Below are 24,010 nucleotides of genomic sequence, written 5' to 3'. Positions count from 1 at the left end.
TCAAATACATCTTTTTATAATTATGTTCATGTCTTTAATAGTAACAATGTGTTCTTAGAGATGAAATGACCCTATAATGAGCATGAACCCGTTCCAGCGCTCGGTTAATACCCTGTTACCTATTCGTTACCTATTCGTTACCTATTCACTTATAATACGTTTGTTGTACGTTGCACCTTTTAGAAAAGGATTTTCAATTGTGTCCGTGTCTCTGGTGGTAACAATGTGTTCTTAGAGATGACATGACCCTATTAGCGCGCATGTATCCGTTCAAGCGCTGAGTTAATACCCTGTTACCTATTCGTTACTTATTCGCTTTTAATACGTTTGTTGTACGTTGCACCTTTTAAAAAAGGATTTTCAATTGTGCCCATGTGTCTGGTGGTAACACTGTGTTCTTAGAGATGAAATGACCCTATAAGAGCGCATGAACCCGTTCAAGCGCTCGGTCAATACCCTGTTACCTATTCGTTACCTATTCATTACCTATTCACTTATATTACGTTTGTTGTAAGTTGCACCTTTTAGAAAAGGATTTTTAATTGTCTACATGTCTCTTGTGGTAACAATGTGTTCTTAGAGATGAAATTACCCTATTAGCGCGCATGTACCCGTTCCAGCGCTCGGTTAATACCCTGTTACCTATTCGTTACCTATTCGTTACTTATTCGCTTTTAATAGGTTTGTTGTACGTTGCATTTTTTAGAAAAGATTTTTCAGTTAAGTTCATATCTCTGGTGGAAATAATGTGTTCTTATAGATGAAATACCCCTATTAGCGCATTTGTACTCGTTCCAGCGCTCGGATAATACCCTGTTACTTATTCGTTCCTTATTTGCTTTTAATGCACGACGTATACGTTGCACCTTGAAATAAATCGTTTTTTAATTGTGTTCATGTCTCTGGTGGTAACAATGTGTTCTTAGAGATGAAATGACTCTATAAGAGCGCATGTACCCGTTTCAGCGCTCGGTAAATAACTTGTTCCCTATTCGTGACTTATTCGCTTTTAATGCGCGGGGTATACGGTGCACCTTGAAATGAATCGTTTTTTAATTGTTTTCAAGTCTCTTGTGGTAGAATGTGTTCTTAGAGATGAAATAACCCTATTAGTGCGCATTTACCCGTTCCAGCGCTCGGTTAATATCCTGTTACCTATTCGTTACCTATTCACTTATAGTACGTTTGTTGAACGTTGCACCTTTAAGAAAAGGATTTTCAATTAAATTCATATCTCTGGTGGTAATAATGTGTTCTTATAGATAAAATACTCCTATTAGCGCGTATGTACCCGTTCAAGCGCTTGGTTAATACCCTGTTTCTTATTCGTTCCTTATTTGCATTTTATGCACGAGGTATACGTTGCACCTTGAAATAAATCGTTTTCTAATTGTGTTCATGTCTCTGGTGGTAACAATGTGTTCTTAGAGATGAAATGACCCTATTAGCGCGCTTGTACCTGTCCCAGCGCTTGGTAAATACCCTGTTACCTATTCGTAACCTATTCGTTACCTATTCACTTATAGTACGTTTGTTGTACGTTGCACCTTTTAGAAAATGATTTTCAATTTTGTCCTTGTCTCTGGTGGTAACAATGTATTCTTATAGTAGAATGATCCTATTAGCGCGCATGTATCCGTTCCAGCGCTCGGTAAATAACCTGTTACCTTTTCGTTACTTATTCGCTTTTAATGCGCGGGGTATACGGTGCACCTTGAAATAAATCGTTTTTTAATTGTGTTCATGTCTCTGGTGGTAAGAATGTGTTCCTAGAGATGAAATGACCCTATTAGCGCGCATGTACCTGTTCCAGCGCTCGGTTAATACCCTGTTACCTATTCGTTACCTATTCACTTTTAATACGTTTATTGTACATTGCACCTTTTAGAAAAGGAATGTCAATTGTGTCCACGTCTCTGGTGGTAACAATGTGTTCTTAGAGATGAAATGACCCTATTAGCGCGCATGTACCTGTTCGAGCGCTCGGTTAATATACTGTTACCTTTTCGTTACCTATTCACTTATAATACGTTTGTTGTACATTAAACCTTTTAGAAAAGGATTTTCAATTGTGTCCACGTCTCTGGTGGTAACAATGTGTTCTTAGAGATGAAGTTACCCTAATAGCCCGCATGTATCTGTTCGAGCGCTTGGTTAATATCCTGTTACCTACTCGTTACCTTTTCGTTACCTATTCGGTTATAATACGTTTGTTGTACATTGCACCTTTTAGAAAAGGATTTTCAATTGTGCCCATGTCTCTGGTGGTTACAATGTGTTTTAGAGATGAAATAACCCTATTAGCGCGCATGTACCCGTTCCAGCGCTCGGTTAATACCCTGTTACCTATTCGTAACCTATTCACTTATAATACGTTTGTTGTACATTGCACCTTTTAGAAAAGGATTTTTAATTATGCCCATGTCTCTGGTGGTAACAATGTGTTCTTAGAGATGAAACAACCCTATTACCGCGTGTGTACCCGTTGCAGCGCTCGGTTAATACCCTGTTATCTATTCGTTACCTATTCAATTATAAAACGTTTGTTGTACGTTGCACCTTTTAGACAAGGATTTTTAATTGTGTCCATGTCTCTGGTGGTAACAATGTGTTCTTAGAGAAGAAATGACCCTATTAGCGCGCATGTACCTGTTCCAGCGCTCGGATAATACCCTGTTACCTATTCGTTACTTATCCGCTTATAATACGTTTGTAATACGTTGCACCTATTAGAGGTTTCTCAACATCTTACGAACGGACGAAACTCTACGAACGTATCGTTATGGAGCAGTAATTTTGTTATAATAAAATCCATAATAAATGTCTACCGATACTGCAGTGTGTTTAAAAGACAACAGTTAACAACTTAATATCCTTTTTTGCAACCTTGCATTTTATTGTTGTCATTAAACATCCGTGTTCCAATTTATTTTCTGTTGTTGACTGTTTCGTTTTCTTACGTTGAGTTCCGTTTGTTGACATGTCGTATATATGCGTTCGATTTATCTCCCTTATTCATTCAAAATTTTTTTTTTAATGCCCTTGATTAAAAAATTCAACACATCTAGTTTGCAATTGGTTGATTGATTGTTTGGTGTTTAACGTTCAGTGGCAAATATTCCATTCATTTCATTGCGAAATTACCGTTTGGTAAAGGATTGATTGATAAGTGATCGAGATAACACAACTTTAATATATTTCATATATCCACACGTCCCTTTTATGGGTCCAATCGGTTTGAGTTACTATGAGTTTCATTATTTCGTATCGGAGAGTATCTTGAATAGATAAGTCGTAATATAGTTTTTATATTTCTATTATTTGTTGGGAATCAGTTAAAGAAATCCAAAGGTGCACTCGATATATCGTTAGAAATAGAGTTTTGTGTGTTCTTGTTGAAATTATGAGTGCTATAGCCCTAACACAACTGGTAGTCACATAGTTATCAAAATATGTATTTTTATATATTACACCCCTTACTAAAAAGAAAAATTAGAAATATGAAAAATAGAGGAAATATGCACAGTATGCCATAGAAGCTTAACGGAAACAATAAACAAGAAAAAAGTATACTATAGAGGAAGCATACACATATAGAATAAGAAAAGCCATTATAACAAAAAAAAACAATATATAAGTTAAAATATGTATTTCAATATTTTCCTTTATTTATCTTGTTAAGTCTACCAATGTATAACAATATATTAATAAGAAGATATCATTTTGATTTTAGTGGTTGGGGCAAAGAAGTTATCCCGGAACTTATTGGAATGTTTTCTTTTCAAATTTAAATCGAAAGGCGTTCACTCCTAGATTTATTTTACCTCGTGTTCACGAAAACATTTCTACCGTTAATCAGCTTTTAGCTAAGATAAAAAAAAAATCCTATCCCTTTCGATCCATATACATGAATCTATATTTACCTTTTTCACATATACTAAATAGTGATGTTGTCATCATGTTTATTAAAATTTCTTGTACGATTACTGTCCTTTGATTAAATTTTCTTCACTTAAATTAATAGATCAATAAGACTTTAACTGTGTTGATTGAACAGTAAATTGTATATTATATATTATATAATATCAAATAAATATAATATGTATTTGATTCAAAATTGTTTAAAAAAATCAAGCATGCATATTTTACACGTAAAAGACATTTCAAAGGGAAGAAGAGCACAGCCGATAATCCAAAATTATAAAATAAATTACTGCTCCCTCTTTTCTCGTTACGTCAAGTTAGGGCGATTTTCGTTCGTTCGTAAGATGTTGAGAAACCTCTATTTTGAGTCTCTGGTGGTAACTGTCGGTTCTTAGAGGTGAAAAAAAACGTAATAAAACATATGTACCTGTTTCAGCGCTCGACTTCCTGTTACTTATTCGTTCCTTATTCGTTTTTTCATGATCCTAGCTTAGAAATGTAATTATAAGTATTGAATGCTTCTTTTTGTAACTTTATAGGGTTGTAAAAGCGTTGACCGTGCGTACATTTTTAGAATGAAGCGCTTCCACGCTTCATACAAAATGTACTTCGGTCAACGTTAAGTGGGCTTCATTTTTGCTCCGTTTCATACATGTAGAAGAACCAGATACATTGTAAATGATATATGCCCATTGTGTATATACTTTTTATGTGTAGTGTAGTATGTTCAGACTTATTTTTGTTTGTACATTTTGGATGATTTTGTTTAAATGTTTCATGTGTAATGGCAGTATAAACATTCAGAGTTTGAATTTATTAGAATAGTAAATTTAACATTTAAGAGAAAGCTGTACTTGTCACATAAATGCCACCAAAAAATAGGGACATTGCTTTATTTTTATTCATCATATGTGATTTTCAACTATATTTGTCAGGGTTCTCCAAGGAAAATATGTGCAAAAGCAGAAACATGTAAATACTTTAATTTTATATAACAGATGCTATTAATTATTTATGAAAGTATACTGTGTTTTCTTTGATGTAAATGTTGTGCTCAGTTTTAAATCTACACTCTTAGAAATTTTACTAAAGCTGTATTGAATTTGATAAATAGCAAGATAAGGACAGTAGCCCTAAGTAAACCATTATAAATATATTTAATATGATTGCTTATATTCATATGCTGTTATGTTTTAAAATAAATGCATGCACAGTTGTTAGTTGTTTTGATATATTCCTACACTGATTTCTGAAATGGATAATGCACCAGAAACATTACACGTCTCTGATTTTTGTTTGATACATCATATATGTTATAACATATGTCACTTATTTTAAAGCCGAGAGACAGTGATAGGCAACCTGTTCTATCTTCGTTTCTACAGTATCTAAAACTCATAAAAGAACAGCTACTTTAAAGCAATATAAGTAGTTTATACAAGGAGGTAAAATCAATAAAAACTGAAGTCCTAGGAAACTTTGAAAAGGTATGTCCCTATAATCAAATGACAAAATCAAAAGCTTAAACAAACCTAAAGAATAGATAAATGTTTTATTCCTGACTTGGTAAAAGTAATTTTATTAATTGCTTACAAAACCAGATCATCTTTCTTTATTTAAACTTCATTATGTCCAATCATATTGACTCTGACAAATGACAAATCAGGAAATAAAACCAAAAAATAACAGGGTATCAGTCAAACATAGGAAAAAAACATGACAACAGTGAAATTTTACTTATTAACAAACGTATTATAAGTGAAAAGGTAAAGAATTAGAAACAGGTTTATTACCGAGCGCTGGAACGGGTACATGCGCGCTAATAGGGTAATTTTATCTCTAAGAACACATTGTTACCACAAGAGACATGTAGACAATTAAAAATCCTTTTCTAAAAGGTGCAACGTACAACAAACGTATTATAAGTGAATAGGTAACGAATAGGTAACAGGGTATTAACCGAGCGCTGGAACGGGTTCATGCGCTCTAATAGCGTCATTTCATCTCTAAGAACACATTATTACCACCAGAGACATGAACACAATTAAAAAACGATTTATTTCAAGGTGCAACGTATACCTCGTGCATTAAAAGCAAATAAGGAACGAATAAGTAACAGGGTATTATCCGAGCGCTGGAACGGGTACATATGCGCTAATAGGGGTATTTCATCTATAAGAACACATTATTTCCACCAGAGATATGAACTTAATTGAAAAATCTTTTCTAAAAAATGCAACGTACAACAAACCTATTAAAAGCGAATAAGTAACGAATAAGTAACGAATAGGTAACAGGGTATGTACTGAGCGCTGAAACGGGTACATGCGCGCTTAAAGGGTAATTTCATCTCTAAGAACACATTGTTACCACAAGAGACATGTAGACAATTCAAAAAACTTTTCTAAAAGGTGCAACTTACAACAAACGTAATATAAGTGAATAGGTAATGCATAGGTAACGAATAGGTAACAGGGTATGGACCGAGCGCTTAAACGGGTTCATGCGCTCTTATAGGGTCATTTAATCTCTAAGAACACAGTGTTACCACCAGAGACATGGGCACAATTGAAAATCCTTTTTTAAAAGGTGCAACGTACAACAATCGTATTAAAAGCGAATAAGTAACGAATAGGTAACAGGGTATTAACCGAGCGCGTGAACGGGTACATGCGCGCTAATAGGGTCATGTCATCTCTAAGAACACATTGTTACCACCAGAGACACGAACACAATTGAAAATCCTTTTCTAAAAGGTGCAACGTACAACAAACGTATTATAAGTGAATAGGTAACGAATAGGTAACGAATAGGTAACAGGGTATTAACCGAGCGCTGGAACGGGTTCATGCGCTCTTATAGGGTCATTTCATCTCTAAGAACACATTGTAACTATTAGAGACATGAACACAATTATAAAAAGATGTATTTGAAGGTGCACCAAATACCCCGCGCAGCAAAAGCGAATAGGTAACGAATAGGTAACAGGTTATTTACCAAGCGCTGGAACGGGTACATGCGCTCTAATAGGGTCATTGCATCTCTAAGAACACATTGTTACTATTAGAGACATGAACACAATTATAAAAAGATGTATTTGAAGGTGCACCGAATGCCCCGTGCAGCAAATGCGAATAGGTAACGAATAGGTAACAGGTTATTTACCGAGCGCTTGAACGGGTTCATGCGCTCTTATAGGGTCATTTCATCTCTAAGAACACAGTGTTACCACCAGAGACATGGGAACAATTGAAAATCCTTTTTTAAAAGGTGCAACGTACAACAAATGTATTAAAAGCGAATAAGTAACGAATAGGTAACGAACAGGTAACAGGGTATTTACTGAGCGCTGGGACGGGTACATGCGCGCTAATAGGGTAATTTCATCTTAAAGAACACATTGTTACCACAAGAGACATGTAGACAATTAAAAATCCTTTTCTAAAAGGTGCAACTTACAACAAACGTAATATAAGTGAATAGGTAATGCATAGGTAACGAATAGGTAACAGGGTATGGACCGAGCGCTTGAACGGGTTCATGCGCTCTTATAGGGTCATTTCATCTCTAAGAACACATTGTTACCAACCGGAGACATGGGCACAATTGAAAATCCTTTTTTAAAGCGAATAAGTAACGAATAGGTAACGAATAGGTAACAGGGTATTAACCGAGCGCTGGAACGGGTTCATGCGCTGTTATAGGGTCATTTCATCTCTAAGAACACATTGTTACTATTAGAGACATGAACACAATTATAAAAAAGATGTATTTGAAGGTGCACCGTATACCCCGCGCATCAAAAGCGAATAAATCCCAAGGGTGACTGGGGTATAGAAATATGGTCACTTGGTCTTCTCCCGACCGGCAGTAAAACGCTTGCCGAAGTGGTGCGTCCGTTTGGCTGTGCGGGATGTATCAAGTTCGCAGTCACGTCCGGTCAGAAGGGGGACGTTAAATACGATGCCTCGTGTAAAGAGAGTGCCACGCTCTTTGCACGTTAAGAACCCTTGCAACATCTCTTTGAGGGGTCCATAGGTGGCCTGTTGCAAGGCTAAATTTCTGTCCCTATCCAATATACCTTTATTTTCCAGTGGTAGTCCAATTTTTTCCCACCAGCATCCCAGATGGCCTCTATTGTATCAACCTACCTATTGTATTTATTGTGAACTTGTTCTCGTCCTGAATATGCATGAAATATTTGCCACTGGACGTTAAGCAACCAACAATCAATCAATCCATCAATCAGAAGCGAAGAGGTAACGAATAGGTAACAGGCTATTTACCAAGCGCTGGAACGGGTACATGCGCTCTAATAGGGTCATTTCATCTCTAAGAACACATTGTTACCACCAGAGACATGGGTACAATTGAAAATCCTTTTTTAAAAGGTGCAACGTACAACAAACGTATTAAAAGCGAATAAGTAACGAATAGGTAACGAATAGGTAACAGGGTATTCACTGAGCGCTGGAACGGGTACATGCGCGCTTATAGGGTAATTTCATCTCTAAGAACACATTGTTACCACAAGAGACATGTAGACCATCAAAAATCCTTTTCTAAAAGGTGCAACGTACAACAAACGTATTATAAGTGAATAGGTAACGAATAGGTAACAGGGTATTAACCGAGCGCTGGAACGGGTTCATGCGCTGTTATAGGGTCATTTCATCTCTAAGAACACATTGTTTCTATTAGAGACATGAACACAATTATAAAAAGATGTATTTGAAGGTGCACCGTATACCCCGCGCAGCAAAAGCGAATAGGTAACAGGTTATTTACCAAGCGCTGGAACGGGTACATGCGCTCTAATAGGGTAATTTCATCTCTAAGGAACACATTGTTACCACCAGAGACATGAACACAATTATAAAAAGATGTATTTGAAGGTGCACCGTATACCCCGCGCAGCAAAAGCGAATAGGTAACGAATAGGTAACAGGTTATTTACCAAGCGCTGGAACGGGTACATGCGCTCTAATAGGGTAATTTCATCTCTAAGGAACACATTGTTACCACCAGAGACATGGGCACAATTGAAAATCCTTTTTTATAAGGTGCAACGTACAACAAACATATTATAAGTGAATAGGTAACGAATAGGTAACAGGGTATTTACTGAGCGCTGGAACGGGTACATGGGCGCTAATAGGGGTATTTCATCTCTAAGAACACATTATTACCACAAGAGACATGGAGACAATTAAAAATCTTTTTCCTAAAGGTGCAACGTACAACAAACGTATTGTAAATGAATAGGTAACGAATAGGTAACGAATAGGTAACGAATAGGTAACGAATATTAACCGAGCGCTGGAACGGGTTCATGCGCTCTAATAGGGTCATCTCATCTCTAAGAACACATTGTTACCACCAGAGACATGAACACAATTAAAAAACGATTTATTTCAAGGTGCAACGTATACCTCGTGCATTTAAAGCAAATAAGGAACGAATAAGTAACAGGGTAGTATTCGAGCGCTAGAACGAGTACATATGTGCTAATAGGGGTATTTCATCTATAAGAACACATTATTACCACCAGAGATATGAACTTAATTGAAAATTCTTTTCTAAAAAGTGCAACGTACAACAAACTTTTTAAAAGCGAATAAGTAACGAATAGGTAACAGGGTATTTTCCGAGCGCTGGAACGGATACAAATGCACTAATAGAGTTATATCACCTCTAAGAGCCCAAATCTTCCACCAGTGACAACAAAACAATTGAAAATGATGTTTTAAAAGGTGCAACGTAAGATACTCGTATTATAAGCGAATTATAAATTAGTGATCGAACGAATTAAACAAGGTAATAGCATTCTCCGAAACGATGTACACCCTGCTTACATGTTTAACTCCACCACATTATGTTAGTATGTGCCTCTCCCTAGAAAAGAGCCTGAAATTAAGTAGTTATTGTTTGTTTTTGTGTTACATATTTCCGTTTATTTTTTTTGTATATGAAATACGGCGGTCAATTTTGTTGTTTGAATTGTATGAGGTTGTCATGCCTGGGCTTTTTATAGGTGACTACACGGTTTGGGCTATGCTCTTTGTTGAAGGTCGTACAGTAAACTATAGTTGATAATTTCTGTGTCATTTTTTCTAATGTGGAGTGTTGTCTCATTGGCAATCATACCACATCTTCTTTTTTATGCAAGTGCTAACACGGTGATTTCATCCCGTCGAACCAAGATCCATCTTCAAACATACGGACATAAAGCAGTTAAAAGGTAGAACGTATAAAAAACCCAAGTAAGGAACAAATGCGTATCGAACATGAAGTAAAAGGACCGGTTGAGCACAAACACATATAAATAGGTCATAAAAAGATCATTTTACCTCAACAAATTTAGAACTATTACCATATGTAAGAGTATTAACAACTAGATTTGTAATTGCTAGCAATAACGGATTGCAATCTTCCCCCTATTACCAGGTGAGCGGCAGCCATTTTGACAATTCCAAAGTCAAAAAGAGCATCTACAGATGTCTAGTAACATTTTTGCAAAGTTTCATTAAGTTTGAACATTTTGAAATGTTTGATATTTTTGCTGTTTCCATGGTTACGACTGCTATTTTGAAAATTCTAACTTCAAAATCGGACTCTGACTATGCCAGTTACCATCCTGTAAAGTTTCATCCAGTTTACTCAAAATTCTTATTTTTTAAATTTTTGACATTTTTGCATTGTTTCCATGGTAACAAGACCTATTTTGGAAATTCCAACTCCAAATGCCACATCTACCATTGTTGCTCATCATTACTATGAAGTTTCATGAAGTTTTGAGCATTTTGAGAATTTAGAAAATTTTGGTGTAGTTTCCATGGCAACAAGTAGTTCCAATGATCGCCAAAGTCATCCAACACCTGTATATAGTGGGCACCTTCATTGTTTTAAAATATGATGATTCTAAGTTGAAGCATATCCAAACAGTTTACCAAAAACCAAAAACTTATTTTTTTCACAATTGTGCCGTTTCCATGGCAGCCATATTAAACTTTTCCATGTCATAATTAAAAAGGGGGAAGGATATTAAAAATCAAATAAGTAACGAATAGGGAATAGGGAATAGGTAACGAATAGGCAACGAATAGGGAATAGGGAATAGGTAACGAATAGGCAACGAATAGGGAATAGGGAATAGGTAACGAATAGGCAACGAATAGGGAATAGGGAATAGGTAACGAATAGGCAACGAATAGGGAATAGGGAATAGGTAACGAATAGGCAACGAATAGGGAATAGGGAATAGGTAACGAATAGGCAACGAATAGGGAATAGGGAATAGGTAACGAATAGGTAACGAATAGGGAATAGGGAATAGGTAACGAATAGGGAATAGGGAATAGGTAACCAACTTGACGCCCATAGTCTAACAGGCAAACGTAAGATAAAGTTTGAAAGTATTTTTTGTTTAGCTTCTTTTTGCTGATGCAATTTCAGGGGAAATAAACCTAAATTTACAACCGTTCTTTGCAACAGTTACTTGCAACGGTTTGCTGAAAGCATAATCGAGTACACGCAATATTGTTTGATATGAATAGGTAACATATCTATATAAATGTTATACCAAGTTGTAGCTTAAAATCATCTAAATACGTTTAATAATGATTCATGAAACATACATCGACATAAAGGGCATACATGAATTAATTTCAAAGCTTCAATGATGGCTTCCAGTTCGTACTACGGTTGGTACCGTAGCAAATCGTGAAACCTCTATTATGACAATTCTAGAATTATTATGTAAGTCAATTAGAAAGATTTAATCATTCCAACGGTATGAACGATTGTTCCAGTGATTTCCCACCCAATCATGTAATCATATTATCAGGCCACACAGTCAAATAAAGCCAACTTTGAAGATGAATAATCATAATATTTATAAACTCATAATAATATCTATTTTAAACAGTAAACGAAGTCTAATACTCAAGGTGGAAATATTATACCATTATTCCAGACATCGACACACTTTTGAAAACAAAAATAACAACACCTAAAGTGGACAAGGATTTTACTTTTAAATATTTTTTTGTGACATTTTACCTCTATTCACATTTTATCGACGTCTTCTATGGTTGCTGAATATCACACAAAATACAATTAAAAAATTCAACGAACAAGATGCGAGTCAAAATCTGATATTGGTGTTTTCAATTCATAATCTGTTATCGGCATTGCATGTTATATGCAGCATATTAATCTATTGTAAAAAAACCCTCATTATATCTAAAAAAAAATTGTAGATTTAGCTAACGAAGTTCTTATATTTGTATAAAGTAACATTCGCTTATAGTTGAAAATTGTTATAATGTTAAATAAAAGAGGGACGAAAGATACCAAAGGGACAGTCAAACTCGTAAATCTAAAACAAACTGACAACGCCATGGCTAAAAATGAAAAAGACAAACAGAAAAACAATAGTACACATGACACAACATAGAAAACTAAAGAATAAACAACACGAACCCCACCAAAAACTAGGGGTGATCTCAGGTGCTCCGAAAGGGTAAGCAGATCCTGCTCCACATGCGGCACCCGTCGTGTTGCTTATGTGATTACAAATCCGGTAAATAGTCTAATTAGGTAGGTCAAATTCATGAAAGGGAAGGGGATTGTAGTTACGACGTAAGGAACATATCCGATATCATTTGTGAAACGGTTATTCCATAACGGTGAACCAACTCGTGATGGCGTCCGTAAAATTTACGAAGGGATGATTTCAACTTCACCATTTGGAACTCTTGGTTTAAAAGCTTCCTTGTGAGCAGTAACCCTATATCAAGAAAATCATGATAGAAAATGCAAGCACGGGAATATCGTATCAATTGGGAGATATATACCCCGTATGCAGGTGCTGCTGGAATGTTGCTACTTAGAAATGGAAAGTTCACAATTGGAAAGCTGAAATCATCTCTTTTGTCGTAAAGTTTTGTCTTCAACCGACCCTCATTGTCAATTTCTAGATGTAAGTCAAGATATGAAGCCGACTTAACTGTATCTGTAGTATCCTTTATTTCCAATTCGATGGGATAGATGCGATCCACATAGTCACCAGAATTTGAATTGTTTAGTGAAAGAACGTCATCTATATAGCGGAAAGTAGAGTTAAAGGATATTGCTAACTTCTTATCTTTCTTCCTAAGAAGTTCCTGCATGAAGTCAGCCATAATAATAAAGAAACAAGTCAGCAAGTAGAGGGGCACAGTTTGTTCCCATTGGGATGCCGACAGTCTGTTGAAAAACACGTCCTCCGAACGTAACAAATATGTTGTCAATCAAGAAATCAAGCATCTTGATAATATCGGTTTCAGAGAATTTTTTGTTTGAATCAGAATGATTCTTTACAAAGTAGGATTTATCCCTCCCTAAGACAAGATACTTGTATCTACGTTGGCCATTCTTTTTTATGAAGCAAAGTAATACCAACCCTTTTAATTTGTCTTTTAGTTTGGAATGTGGAATACTTGTGTAAAGAGTAGAAAAGTCAAATGTTTTAATACTGTTACAAGATGAAAGAGATTTAGATTGTATGTACTCTAAAAGATCTTTGGAATTTTTAAGTATCCACATCTGATTCACGCCACCTCTAGAATAGGCAGTTTCACAATAACTTTGAAGCCCGTCTTTGATTGCTGATAAAATGTATGTTAATAATTTAGAAAGGGGTTTCGTGGAGCACTTGGAAGACCCAGCAATATACCGTTGTTTGTAAGGACACTTATGTAGTTTAGGTATCCAATACAGTGATGGAAGATCCAGTTCTTCATCTTTGGTTGAAATACCAAAGGAACAAAGAACAGACCTATGATTATCCAGGATTTCCTCTTTGGTAAGTGTCGTGAGGGTATATGTTGGGTTTTCAAGTGAATTGTCTATACCTCATTCGTTTATCAAGCAATTAATGTAATGACTTTTACAGACAAAAACGATGTTATTTGGGGCTTTGTCTGCGGGGACAACAACATATTTATTATGGAGGTCAGATAGGTGTTTAGCAACATTTGGATCTTTGAAGATTGACGTAGCATGGGCATTGATGGACCCATTCAGTTTCTTAATTCTGATTTGTATTAACGACCTCACTGCCTTAATCCATTCGGATAGAGTGTCTACGTCTTCCTTCTCGCGCTTAGCCCATTGCTTGGCATAATCCTCGACTGAATCCATCAAAATTTTAAAATTGTATTTCCAATTGATGGATTTAGGCTCACGATATTTCGGACCTTTTGATAACACGTTTCGTAGAGAAGTGTTATTAACAATGTTAAGGTCACCGGTAATAACGTGGCCAGCAGGATTATATGTGAATTGGGAACTAGAACAAGTGCAATCAGGAGGTTTAGACTTGAAGTCGTCAATATCGAGATCCTGCAAAACACGTTAAATAAGCTTCAATTAAAAATTGCTTGCTAGTCCTTATCTGTGATTATTATTAGATAGCTCTGGTCTTTTTCCAAATCAATCTATCTTGAAGAGGAGATAAGTAATTCGATTTACATTTATAGTCTTCTTAAAAAATTATGAACGATTCTTTATATGGTATGTTATCATCTTTAACATTTCAAATTTATGAAAATATATTCGTACATATACACCAGTGTTTTTGATACACCAATAACATAAACTGAAATATATTGAATTGATACATTTTGTAATTATTCAGAAATATATTGAATTGATACATTTTGTAATTATTCAGAAATATATTTGAAACCTAAACTTAATTATAAAATAATGAATCTGTTAAAGGGAGACAATACTAGCATAACTTTTTCGAATCGGCACATACTACAAAGGAATGTCACTTTTGCATACAAATGGCACATCAATATAATTAATTTACTGTGCATTCGTGCTCCACCTTCAATGATGATTCTAAATTATAAATCTAAACAAAAGTTTTTAATCTATAGATTGTGAAAACTATTGAAAGCTAAACCACAGTTCAAAATATTTCTTTGCAATTTTTTTAAGGTTTTTGTACCCTTCTGTAGCCATTTTTGTACGAACTTTTTAAACTTCAATTGTATCAAAACTACAGATATAATGAATAATAGAGATAGGCCATTGTGTACATATTCCAAGGGGAAACTTGATGCAAAGCATTATTTTTTACTGTTCCATTGTATTTAATAGAAAAAGAGGACTTTGTGGCAAATAAATTATTATTTTAATAGAAAATACACAGCCTTTATCCTTGTACTCTCATATTTGGCAATTTGATGACTGATAGGTATAGGATTACTGCGTGCAGTGCTAGCATTGATTTCCTTAAAACAAGTTTATAAATGTAGTTATTGGTTAAAACATATATAAATATGGCCAAAATCAAGTACACCTTTTAGGGTGCGCTCGACTTTAGTGACTCAGCACGAGGTGTTTTGGAATTTACAGGTTGCTTAGAACTTTTTGTAAAAAATAAACATTAGCACATCATAGAAAATCAAGTGAGTAATTTATGTTTCAAATTTTATTACAAGAATCTCTGTATTAAAGGCTGTGGATTTTCTATAAAAATCTTGATTTATTTGCCACAAAGTCCTCTTTTTCTATCTAATGCAATGAAACAGTAAAAAATAATGCTTTGCATCAAGTTTCCCCTTGGAATATGTACTAAAAGGCCTATCTCTATTATTCATTATATCTGTAGTTTTGATACAATTGAGGTTTGAAAAATTCGTACAAAAATGGCTACAGAAGGGTACATAAACCTTAAATTACCTCAGAAAAATGCTCGAGCCACTTGACTTTCATAGCTCATAATTAACGTTTATACACAATATTTTAATAAAGAAGTTAAATATTATTCCCTTCTCAAATTATAAAACGCAATACAAATCGTATGCTTGCATCATCTTACCCAAATACAGATTTAATTTAGTCCTGAACATTTCTACATTTCTTCGTTTTTTTGTTTGTTTGTTTTTTTTTTTTTTTTTTTTTTAATCAAAACCGGTTTCAAACAAATCACAAGTACGTGTTAAGATCCGACTAAATACCTATATCCCGATATCGTCAGGTAAATTTGCTATTATAAGTACTTTTATCTGACTGTTTCAAACATTTGTTGGACTACATTGTCTTTTCTTTTTAGATCAAGGTCTGGACCCTTGTTCTAGTTTGTACACTACAAACACAAAAGTTTTTCTCTGGAACCCTGGATACCCATCATCCCCTCTAACAGGATCTTCTACCTGCACATGCTCAGTTGAAACTTCATGTGATTCTAGGATAATGTTAACAGCAATAGACCTGCGATTAGGTACCAGTACAACTTGTAAGCAACATATAACAATAACAGATGGCAGCACAGTAATCATTTTTGATTGTAACGACAATAATGATTACCTACCAACACCACTCTATGTCAGTACCTCTCATTTCATACAGATACAGATCGTTGATAACTTAGGCTTGGCAAATGGATACTACTTTCTCTTACTTCAAGGTAATTTGCTCATAGACTGAAGTCTGAATGCATTAGGATTTGATACCAAGATTTTTCACTTATTTCAAAAACATAAGATATTCATTTACAATCTGAACTGGAATACCAACATTTGTTCGTATTACATGCCAAATTCATACATTATTTACTGCTAATTAATTTACTTTTCTTGAGGTAAATTTGAAATCATTATTTTGTTCTCTTCAGGAACCTCGTCTGGGGCAGAATTAACATTGTCCTGTGGCAGTACAGCCCTGGCGTCACCTTCTATACCTTCTACTAGTTTGTCTGATTGTTCAAGAACCGATGTCACAACAAAAATGAAAACATTGCCAACTGTCACCTCTACAGACCCATACATTGGTTCGGAAGTTTCAAATCCACCTATGCTTAGTACAAAAAAAGAAACAATGACCATCATGACAACTCCAAAAGTTGTCACAACAGAAAGCACAACAACACAACCTTTCACTTCTACAAAATCTGACATTAGTTCAGAAGCTCCGATTCTGTCTATGCAAAGCACTAATGTAGAAACAATGATAATTCCAACTGATTTTGGAACATATAGTGTCATTAAAGATTCACATACGACTAGCGATATATCACATAATGTTGTTACCAGTAGAGACCTTCCAATTACTAGGGAAAATGAAGTAACATTAACAACAAGAAATGACGTAAACGCAACTGAAAAAACAATAACAGATTTATATTCAAAAACAAATAATGAAATCACAATACCAGGTGGCAAAACAACAAACAGGTCAACAGATGGGATTTCATATTCAACAGAAATAAACAATTCCCAAACAACTAAAGATGTTTTGAATTATACACCAACAGAATCAGTCTATGTTACTCTTGGGTGGACATCAACACTGCAAAACTTAACTGTAACAAGATCTTTTACTCCAATATCACCAGACAGCAATAATTCTCAAAAGACGCCTTTAACTGAAATTGAGCAAACAACATTCACAAATGCATCAGTTTCAGTTGACAGATCTTCACCAAATACAATCCGTCGTAAGTAATCATGTTGAACGTTAAAATTGATAGTGTTTTTTTTTTATATTTTTCTTTCAGTGTTATCTTTGAAAACAGTCTTTATATTCCGAATTCTTTTACTTGGAGATCGTTTTTAAGACATGATACTTGTGACAATTCTATGTTGTTTGACTAGTTGTTTATTTTAAAAAAAAGGTGGAGTGGTATGCTTGCAAATGAAAATAATTACCCACAAAAATCTTAATGGTGCGGATTTAAGGAACTATTGATCTTCAACAATGAGCGAAACACATATCACATAATTAGCATTGAAAAAAACCTTGCAAGACAAACGTGACCTTATTTATAATAAAATAATTTACTAAAATAATTTACGATAACAAATATGACCGACATCTGTCATCAACAACCAATAAAATTACAGGCTCTTGACTTGGGACATGATAAAGTGAGTTAGATGTAGACGAAACGTGCATTTGGCGTATTTAATTAAAATCCTGGTATCTTTGTTAACTATTTTACACCACTAGCATGACTGGGTCAATGCCACTGCTGGTGGACGTTTCGTCTTTGAGGGTATTACCAGCACAGTAGTCAGCTCTTCGATGTTGACATACATATCAATTATATGGTCATGATTATAAATTTCCTGTTTACAAAACTTTGAATTATTCGAAAAACTAAGGAGTTTCTTATCCCAGGAGTAAATTACATTAGCCGTATTTGGTACAACATTTTTGTAATTTCGGGTACTCAATGCTCTACAACTTTGTACTGTTTGGCTTTTTAACTGCTTTGATATGAGCGTCACTGATGAGTCTTATGTAGACGAAACGCGCGTCTGGTGTAATAAATTAAAATCCTGGAAACTTTTACAACTATTTTAAACATATTGTTCAACCCTCCTTAACCGTATACAACATTGGTGTAACATCACAACAGAAGAAAAAAATTAAAATTTGAAATGGTTTTACTCAATAACTTTTTACGGAGCACAGAACCAACAAGAAAAGGTACCGATCTGAGAGTACTTGCACTTCTGAAAGCAATGGCACCTGGTGGATAGTTATGTTCTCGAGACTATATCTATTTACAAACAAAATTTTCTAATAATAATATGCGATATCGTAAAATTTCTATTATCAAGAAACTTTGCAAACAAAGGTAAGCTTTACTTTTTTTATGACAGAAGAACTCGTATGGTCAAAATATTGTACTTGTGGTAGTTTTCAAGAAAGGTTTAATTTTATAATTTTTTTTTTGAACGCTTCTGTTTTTATTTTAGCTTTGATCATTGGATTATTCGTTGCAGTAATTGTAATATGTATCTTGGTTATGGTGTTTATGCTCTATAGATATAAAAGGAAAGGAATGTGTTGTAAGGTAGGTATGAAAACACCATGTGAAAGAAATAGAAGATAACAAGAGACTATAGAAAAATCATCAGAACAAAAAACACCAAAAACAATATATAACACCTTGGCAAAAAAGAAAATTCAAACCAGACGGTCATTTTGTTGTCTAGTCATGAAAACTCAACAATAAGAACATGATATAGGAAGATAAAGATACCAAACAATAACGAAACTATATTCGCGTACGTTCAAAATAATGCAACATTTAGTTAGCCTTGTTTGAAATAATTAATTCCATTCAAAACACTGTTTCTTTTTCATCACTCTTTATTCGAAACTCATTAATTTCAGTGACTAAGCTTGTATTAAATAAACTCATCATAGATACCAGGATTGAAATTTTGTATTTACATCAGACGTGCAATTCGTTTACAAGACTCAATGCGTCTTGCCAAAACAGGTGGGCTCTGAGTCAAAATTATGTGTCTAGTTATGGTAGTATGTTTCCCTGCCGACCTTAACCTTGTTTTCTAGCATGTTAAAAATCCTTCTCAGCATTTTGGTTTGGTAAACAAGAGGGTTCATACTTGTATAATATTAACATTTTTTTGGCCCGTTATGCGTGCGACATTTGCTACACGACACTTTAACACCAATTCATCACCATATAGAAAAAGTCTTACAATAATCTGAATATGACTTTTTCGGTTTTTGACGTAACGGTCACCTCTAAGTTACCAAATTACTCTTCGAATCAATAATTAGACATGTGAAGAAAAGATTAAACAAGTTATTTTCTATTGAATAATAATGAGTTAGACAATCGGCCGTCTTTTCATTTGAGTAGAATGTCATTTATATTAAGTTTTAATTATACTTTATTGTAAAATATTTAAATCATCTTGAAATATCCCTTATTACTCCTTTCTTATGCTGCCATAATTAAGATCGAATCAGAAAACTAACGTTTTATATTTTTCATTTTGTAGTTTTCTTCAAGAACCAATGATGACGATTGTACAATACACCAAATGACAACAATTTAGACATTAAAAATAGACGTAACCACTTCATATTCTGCCTTAAATGCATTGCTTATTAGACTCCAAAACAACTTTTATACATAGAGAACTATATAAAGAACATTGAAAATTCAGAGAGAGAGTCCTGATTAGATGATGCTGAAAAATTTCTAGCAACAACATCAATAAGCAAGTCGTTGATACAGATACAAACAATAAGAAGAAAAGGAAGCAATACAACAAATATTCAAGGACAATGAAGGGCAGTGAACTGGAGTGAAAAACAAAACCAAGCTTCTTTTTTTTAAACTAGTTCTGTTTCTTCTGACATTAACAACTAAGTTTATTAAGATAAAAAATTGTTTTAAAGATTTAAAAGATTTAATCAGTAATTCATTTTGAATCTTCAGACATTCGATATAATAACGTTTCTTGAAACGTACGATATATATAAATAAATTAAGATTGGTCAATTATTTTTTAATGAGATTTGCATTTTTATTTTTTTGTCTTTGATCATCACTGAAGAAACATTGACTGTCGAAATGCGCATTCGGAAAGTCGGGAAGAAATCTTATTGTTTATTTTTGGTTACGGTCAATCCTTAAAAATCAGGATGCCTAGAATTAAAGTTTTATCCAAATTCAAACTGGAAATTCAACATGGCCAATGTTAGATATATGAGCTTTGCAAAACATGGCGGAAGTGATGCATTGGTGATATCACGAAATGAGTTTATGCCATGGATGTCCAACTACAATATACAATTGCCATATTTAGAAACAAACGGGTTTTTACATTTAAATCAACATTGATATTCTGTCATCTTCAGAACCTCAATGGATATAGCATATTTAATAAAAGACGAATATTTTCAATTTTCAAAACATAATATGTCAGTCATTATTGGTTAAAGATAGATAGAACATGAAATATAAATATAATTGAGACAATGCTTTGCAAATAGTAAGACGAAACATTTTTTCTTGCTATTTTCAACGTTCATGTTTTGAAATAAGTATTTTAGAAATAGATAGCATCCGTGGTGAGTTATATCAATTATTGAACTTTTTAGTTATTTGCATCTTATATATTTTCAATTGTTTTCGTCAAAACACTATTTTAGAATAAGATTGTTATCTGGATTTCTATTGAATTCATGATAAAGACAGGGGATATTTACATATGTTGCTTTTAGAATACACATGAATAGTAGGATAACGTTTAAATTTTCAAACAAAAACAATTACATTTAAATTTCTGAAGTAGTTCAACGCATCAGATATACTGTTATTACTTATAAAATCTTTTCAAATCTTCATCTTCATTTGATAATTATCAAAATACAGATTTATGTTAATCATTTGTTTATGTTTGTGTATAATTTTTATCTATGCGTTGAAAGAAATGGATAGACTTTTTGTTGCAGTTTATGGATGTTATTTTCTCTTATTCAAAGGTATGTAAAGGAATCATTGAACACATGTGCAAAAAAAAAAAAAGATTAAAGTTTTCTCATTTCTTCATTTGCTGAATTTTAATGCAAAGTCCGAGTTAAACAAATAAAACAAATAAAAGAATCGTGACTTAATAAAAAAAAGAGAGAAAAAAAAATACCAAAGGAACAAGCAAAAAGTAAAAAAAAACCTAACAACTTCATGGCAAAAGACGAAAAAGAACAAAAGATAAACAACAGTATACAAAGCATAACATATAACACTAGAAACTGAGCAAAACGAACCCATGGATGACCTCATGTGCCCCGAAATTGGAAGCAGACTCTGCTCAAACTATTGCAACCGTGATGTTGCTTATATTAAAACCTGGCATTAGTCTTATTCAGTAGGTCACATTTGGATAAAAAAAAGACCGCATTGTGGATATAAAAATGGGAACATATCCGTCGACATCTGTAAACATAAATCTTTCATTAAGGTCTACGAAGTCGGGATGGGTTTGTAAAAAATTCGAGGGAATAATTTCAACTTCACCACTAAAAATCACGTTTCACATCTTCCTTGTGAGCAGCAATTTTCTTGGAAGTAAATCACGATAGATAAATAGCATATCCTGGTACCTTTGATAACTCTATAACAAAAAAAAATCGAGTTCGAGGGAAAATCCAAAAATTCCATAAAAACTGAAAAATAAAAGGTTTTCAATCAACAAAACACGAGAACCTCACGATTGTATGACTCTTGTTTATAGTTCTGTTTGCATTGACAATATTTGGTTAATTAACCAAATCGACATATTAGGTTAATGTGGCAATACTTTGGATTTGGAACTGTGTAAACACACATCACAGACAATTCCGTTACATTGACAAATTTTGGTGAGCATCCGAAATAGACTTTGAAAGGTTAATGTGACGTGAATCTGGATCCAGAAACTTAAATGGGCACTAGCTACGAAACATGTAAAACTCTTAAAGATGATATATTTTTATTTAAACATTTATAAAAGTGAAATAGAGAAATAATAATGCGCTGTCAGCAGCCTGTATGGATCAATTTTGTAAAAAAAAAAGCAAAGAAACATTGATACTGTATTATCCCCTTGCAAGTGAATAATTCGACTTCATTAAATCCGTATTCATGTGAACTGCAATTTAAACCGTTAGCTAGAGATGAGTAACACGTGAATTATGTGTGTAAAGTGATTTAAAGAAAAAAAGGGTCAGTAATGAACCTGAAACAAATGTAAATCATTTAATTGACTAATTCGATCCACAAAATAATCATTCTTATATAGGTAAAAACATATAAACATATATTTTTAATCTATAATATGAAATTAAACAGACCTAGTAAAATACAAAAGCACGAGTTCGCTTTATCTATCTATATCTTTATTTATGTTTATATTACTTATATGGTCATCGGAAGTATTCGGAGGCCAACTCGATAGTTAATTAGATAGTGTCTATACTAAATTGCACACGAAACGAAACTTCATATTCTCGACTCGATGCCCGGTTGATTGTTTATTTTAGACTTTTTATAAATTGGATCAATGTTTTACATTGCTATAAATCAAAATTTCAAATTTGAGTCCAATCGGTGAACATGAATTTGACAGCTAGTGCCCCTTTAAGATGATTCTTATACAAAACTTTTAAATCTAACACGCACACTCACCGTTAATGAAATTACATTTTGATAGTCAAATGGGATGAACAGATATGATACCATTTTTAAGGAATACAAAACTCAATACGAGTAAATTAGTCATGCTAGAAATTTCTACTTCTGAATTTAGAGAGTCTTATCAATGGAATTTATTCGCAACACTAATTTAATGTTTAAAAAATAAGCTAAAATACACAAACCATTCTAAAGCAAAGAGGATCTCAATCATTTTGGACTGTTACTGTTTCTTATTAACACATTGATTTGTGTCCTCAAATTATTGAAAACAATGGTAAACTACTTTATATAATTTGCCAAATTTAATATGTGTATTAACACAACTTCGATTTCTAGATGATAAAAAGTAAAATCACAAAAATACTGAACTCAGAGGAAAATCTAATCGGAAAGTCCGTATTCACATGGCAAAATCAAATGACAATACACATAAAAAACGAATGGACAAGAACTGTCATATTCCTGACTTGATACAGGCATTTTCAAATGTAGTAAACCCGAATCGAGCCGTTGATGATGGCGGGTTCTCAAAGTTAAAAATAGTTCATCATCACAATTGAAATTACTATAAAATTGATTGAAGTACAAATAAGTAGCTATATTGATGATGTAGGTGTTTTTTTTATTTAGAAATCATGACACTGCAACTTCAATCCTATACTGTTTGTTATGGCAGCATTGGACTGGACAATTTTCTTCAACCATCGTGTGCAACAGGAGAGAAAATGGCTGTTGTTGGTCTGCACGCATTGGCCAAAAAAATAAGTACATCATGTCCTTTTGAAATTACCATATCGAATGTTGAAGCAACAAAAGACACATGCTGTCATTTCGACCAAGTCGATTGTTCTATTCCCCTTGACAATTCCTTATATAGAAACTACTATCAACAGTGTAACGGAAAAGAAGAGTGTATACGGCAAGTGACATGGGTACCTACAACCTGTAATCAAACTGTGTATCTGGCGAGAACAAATTACATGAAGATGGATTACTATTGTATTTTCGGTGAGTGACTAAAAGTTGGATCTAAATGTCTTTTGATTTGATGCAAATGTGCAAATATGCTTATGTGAGAGCGCC

At 33.9% G+C, this 24,010-nt stretch overlaps 1 protein-coding gene across 1 annotated transcript; it reads left to right on the top strand.

Moving 5' to 3' along the window:
• Positions 1-14,462: 14,462 nt before the first annotated feature.
• Positions 14,463-17,427, top strand: LOC134687874 (location of vulva defective 1-like). The gene is made up of 3 exons (XM_063548333.1): positions 14,463-14,481; positions 16,037-16,390; positions 16,598-17,427. Exons 1-3 carry the CDS (start codon positions 14,463-14,465, stop codon positions 17,425-17,427), a joined length of 1,203 nt encoding a protein of 400 aa, XP_063404403.1.
• The last annotated feature ends 6,583 nt before the right edge of the window (positions 17,428-24,010 follow it).

The sequence above is a fragment of the Mytilus trossulus genome, chromosome 10 (assembly GCF_036588685.1).
Source record: "Mytilus trossulus isolate FHL-02 chromosome 10, PNRI_Mtr1.1.1.hap1, whole genome shotgun sequence".
NCBI lineage: Eukaryota > Metazoa > Mollusca > Bivalvia > Mytilida > Mytilidae > Mytilus > Mytilus trossulus.
Note: the sequence above shows the minus strand (reverse complement) of the source record. Positions and strands in the feature narration are given on the sequence as shown.

Coding starts and splice junctions, on each gene's coding strand:
- LOC134687874 (XM_063548333.1), top strand. Junction 16,391..16,597: donor CTACTTTCTCTTACTTCAAG/GTAATTTGCTCA, acceptor TGTTCTCTTCAG/GAACCTCGTCTGGGGCAGAA.